We start from the raw sequence: 4858 nt of genomic DNA, 5'->3' as shown, positions 1-4858 counted from the left end.
GACCTGTGGCTATCTCTGACAGGTTAGATACCCTGGAGGTACATGCCGACACAAACAAAGGGACCATGGAGAAAGGTCCTGAGTATAGCCCATAGTGTTCCGGCAGCAGTCTCCACCCTTGTTCAACCACCCCATGAGTGTGAGGAATTGGCTCTTCCCACCATTGGGCAGTGTTTACACTGGGCCACTACCTACTTACCAAGACAGAAAGTTCTTGCAGCTGTTGATAGTTACGCAGGTTATAAGGCCACTCTCCTGGCAATAAAAGTAGCCACCTCAGGGTTCACGGTTGGTGTTTTCCTCAATATACTCTTCAGAGATGAGTCCAGTTAACTCTGACCCCAAGAGTGGGTCATGATCTGATTGTAAAAATGACCTCCCACCTTTCCTACTAACCCCAAGCACTGAAGAATAGAAGAGTGGAATGGTCTCCCCATCTCCAAGCTCAGGACCCTCAATAACTCTTACTTGTCAGTGAATGACTTACTATTACAAGCATTTACCTTCTCAAGTCATGCTCCTTACTGTGTTGTGTCCCACACCACAAGTCTCTTGGTGAATAAAACAAAGGGGTGTGTTAAGATGAGGGAGTGCAGATAACAGTCTAGTCAACATACAGTCTGAATCCCCAGGTATATGTGTAATATGGCCATGTTCAACATTTGGGGACTTGATAGATGGCCTGAGCTTTTCTTTTTCAAATCACAAGTGGGGAAGCAGAAGAGCTCCTTTATTGACTGGACTTGAACACAGAAAACAAAGTTCATTGGGAAGACCTCTAAATTATTTTTCTCAAAATTAAAATTTTTCCTTTAACACAAACCTGTGCATTGTTTGTAAATTCCTCATTTAAAACAGTGAGTGCAGGACAGTTGTTAAAAGCACAGGTAATAAAATGTATTCAGTTACTTGAGACAGTAAAAAACCTAATTGAGAAGTATTACAGACAAATTAAAAAAATATTCAAAAGTATTTCAAATATCAATAAGAGTTTCAAATGGAATATTTTATTCACATGTTAGTTGTCTTTTTAACATGTACACACACACTGACACACTCTGATTGGTCTGCGTGGAACAAGGGTTGTCTAAATATCCTAAGGGAAAATGAAAAATTAAAAAATATATTAATTTTTCATTGTTATAGACAATTACATCCACATCACTTACAAAGCTATTACTGATTCTGTTCAAGGAAGCAGAATGGCATAGGAGGAGGAAACTTATGGGTAAATTCAGCAGTGACACAACTGAGATCTCAACATGAGAAAGCTGACAAAACATGGATTTTTGCTGTGAAATATTTCTTTGCAAAATATGGAGAAAAGTCAATGGGCAGTAAATAAGAGAAGGTGGTGAACTTTTGTAGTCAATTCTCACAGTATTGTGTAGGGACAACAAGAAAACTGCTTAGTCCTTCTCCGGAACCAGTTTCAGAACTTTTCCAATCGCAATGGTCTTACCCTCATCTCTTAAAGTAAAACGACCCATTTGAGGAAAATCTTTGAATGTCTCAAGGCAGATAGTTCCTGCTGTCCTTAAACGGGCAATACACACTTGATCTTGTTTCACAAAGCGGGGCCGTGTCTTACTCTTTTCTCCTGACTTTTTATCTACCAAGGAGATTAAGGCTGTTATCTCAACTTCCTCAATACAAGTATGAATGTGCAGCACCGCATTATAACCTGGGCAGATGATGGACTTGTGCTCAATAATCACTATCTGAACATCAAATGTGCGTCCAGAATGGCAAAGATTATTAGGATCACAGAGTATGAATCCTGGAAGAATCTCTTCTTCTTCAATTCCCTTCAGTCTGATTTTAAGGTTTTCACCTGGGGCTACATAATCAGTTTCAGCATCATCAGAAAGTATTCCAAGAACTTCCACATTGTGCTTGTTTGGCATCATCACAAGCTGCTGGCCTTTAAAAATGGATCCTGATTCCAGCTTTCCCAGGACCACAGTGCCCATATCCTTGTACTTATCCACAATTGGCAGTCTAATTGGTCCATCAATGGATCTGTTGAAGTTTGGCATATTATCCAAATACGGAATGAATGGTAATCCAGTGTACCAAGGGCAGAAATCTGATTGCTCTTTAATATTTGCCCCAGTAAGCCCTGAGCAGGGCATAAAGTGAATGTCCTTTTTGGGACTGAAGCCGACTTTCTTCAAAAAGGGCACTAGCTTTTCTTTACATTCTTCATATCTCTCGCTGCTCCAATTTACTGTGGGATCATCCATCTTATTAATAAGCACTATTAAATATTTCACCCCTGCTGTTTTTGCCAACATTGCATGTTCTCTTGTCTGTCCACCTTTTTCAAATCCAGTCTCAAACTCTCCTTTCCTGGCAGAGATTACCAGTACAGCCAAATCAGCTTGAGAAGCACCACCAATCATATTTGGGACAAAACTCTTGTGGCCAGGGGCATCTAAAATTGTGAAATGTTTCTTTTCTGTTTCAAAATAGGCACGACCCACTTCTACTGTTTTACCCTTGTCTCGTTCTTCCTGATTTGTATCTAAGGCCCATGACAAATACCAAGTTTCTCTGTTTTTTTCTTTAGCTTCTCTTTCATATTTCTCAAGTGTCCTTTTGTCAACCATTCCTGTCAAAAACATTATCTGTCCTCCAATGGTTGACTTTCCGGCATCTACATGCCCAATGAATACCACATTTACGTGTTCTTTTTTAGGAGCACCTGAGGGTATGACCACAGATTTCGATTTTCTGATTTCCTCTTTCTCAATCAATTCCTGGCCACTTTCTTCTGGGGGCCCCGAATCTCCCAAGGAACTACCCCCTGGCTCAGCTTCACTTACTTCTTTATTGTGCTCCCATGATTCTTCTAAGACCATCTCCACCTCTCCATTTTCTACAACAGGTTCCGAAAGTTCCATGGTAACGGCTGAATTGGAACCTTCACGCCACACTAACTGTTCCTCTTTGGAATGTTCCACAGGTGCCCCCCGTCCCAGCCTTTTACCTTGAGGGTCGCCCGCGCCGGGGCAGGTTTCATCGATGCCGGGGGCGTCGGCCGGGGGGATCTGCGGCTGGCACGGGCCCCGCAGGAAGGACGGCACGAACTCCGCGGCGTGGACGTTAGGCACGAAGGGTTTGGCGTTGACGTTGAGCTGTCGGCTGAAGGCCGAGATGAGGGGCTCACGCTGGGCCTCGGCCGCCGCCGCAGCAGCCGCCGAGGCGGCTCCGTCCCCGCTCGGGGCCAAACCCGGTGCTTCCATGTCCACCTGGTCCCAGCAGTCGGGAGCCGAGTCGCTGCTGCTGCTGCTGCCCGGATCCATAGTCCTCAGCCCTGATGGATGCGGGAAGGGAGCGGGCTCAACGGGCCAGAAAGAGAGGGCAGTGCCGCCGGGGGTGAGGCGGCAAGAGCAGGGGGCTCGGGGGGGAGCGACACGAACCTTAGCGGCGGCGCGGAGGCAGCCTGGTCCCGACGCTGCATTCGCAACTGCGGCGGCGGCAGCAGATATGGCGGCGCAGCCTCTCCTGTTGTGTATGAGCGGATCTCCTCCCCCAAACCCCGACCACTTCCGACTCCTCCACCGCCGACCCGGCGCCGGGCGGGGATTGACCCCTCGCTGCCATCCGTACGCTCGGCCTCCTGCATCCTCAGTCCTGGGTGAAGTCCGAAAGTCTCTCTCTCTCTCTCTTTTTTTTTGTTTTTTTTTTTGTTACGTAAATGTCCATTCATTTTTGTTCACGCGCTCCGGGAGAGCGATTTGACCACGATTTAATGATTAAGCCTAGACAGGCACACCTGATTTCCAATTCTACTCAAGAGTCAAGTGAAAATGAAAATTCCTATTGAACAAATGGAGGTAGGATAGGGGTTAAAGGTTTACCCAGCAACGGAAGGAAGCAATTAGTGATCAGGGAGGCGCTCTTGAAATACAGGGAGATGAAGCCGAACCTTGGAAATGCAACTTTAGATCAGTATTAATTTGAAACCCGAGGCCTTTGGATTTCCCTTTTCTAGTGCCGCCCCTCCCGCCCCCCCCGCCCCCCCATAAGCCTATAACTTTGGCTGATGGCTTCTACCGTGTAAAGATGGGGTTATAACCTTTTTTCATGTTAAGCACTTTGGCTGTATCTACATGGAAGGAATTCCCAAGGAGACCCTTGTCCCAGTAAAGCTGCGCAACCTACAGCATTTGTGCAGGTGCCAGGACAATGGCTGGCCTGTGATACGGTGGTGGATCACACAGACAGGCACAGGACTCAGATCACTTGTATTCTTCTAACCAACTGTATTCTGGTGTACCTGCCCCACTCACCAGCACCACCCTGGAGTACACCGTAGGTCCACAGGCTTTCCTCTCTAATTCTGGGGGCCTGGAACCTTACTGCTGATACTGGGTTTGCTCTAAGAAAGAATCAGTGTCATATTGGAACCTTACAAGGCTTGTGAGTATCAGCCTAATTAAGCTGATTAAGACCTCTGAGATGGGCAAAGTCCATAAGACCCTAAGCAATAGAATCTCACGCTTAGAAAGAGTTTGTAACATTTGAGCCAAAGCCTAGAAGAGCTACTTTGTAAATTATATTAATTTAGATCAAACTGAAATAGAAAAAAGATACTGGGAAAATGCAGTTTGCTAGTACAAGATGAAGTCAGAGTTGGATGTTAAATAAATCCAACAACAACCCAAAAGGGGTTATAACTTAAGAAAGGGTTATAACTTAAGAAATTTGTTCTGCAGATTTCAGGGGTAGAAAAAAATGTATGTCTAACACACTTGGATCCTTGGTGGTTTCAGTCTGGGGTTGCCACTATTTTACTAGCTCTGTGCTGTTCCCAAGCCATTAGATGTGAAACCCCTTCATTCTTTTTGCC

The 4858-nt window shown here is 45.3% G+C and overlaps 1 protein-coding gene across 1 annotated transcript; it reads right to left on the bottom strand.

Moving 5' to 3' along the window:
- Window positions 1–1033: 1033 nt before the first annotated feature.
- Window positions 1034–3516, bottom strand: GSPT2 (G1 to S phase transition 2). The gene is made up of 2 exons (XM_082681959.1): window positions 3426–3516; window positions 1034–3319 (listed from the first exon to the last, which is right to left on the bottom strand). Exon 2 carries the CDS (start codon window positions 3306–3308, stop codon window positions 1410–1412), a length of 1899 nt encoding a protein of 632 aa, XP_082538085.1. The 5' UTR covers window positions 3309–3319; window positions 3426–3516; the 3' UTR covers window positions 1034–1409.
- Between the last annotated feature and the right edge of the window lie 1342 nt (window positions 3517–4858).

This window comes from Grampus griseus, assembly GCF_964374135.1.
Source record: "Grampus griseus genome assembly, chromosome: X".
NCBI classification, from domain to species: Eukaryota; Metazoa; Chordata; class Mammalia; order Artiodactyla; family Delphinidae; genus Grampus; species Grampus griseus.
The sequence above is the reverse complement of the archived record's forward strand: the minus strand, read 5'-3'. Positions and strand labels throughout refer to the sequence as shown.

What these genes read in the sequence shown, in the direction of transcription:
- GSPT2 (XM_082681959.1), bottom strand. Translation starts at nt 3,308, where the DNA reads ATGGATCCGGGCAGCAGCAGCAGCAGCGACTCGGCTCCCGACTGCTGG.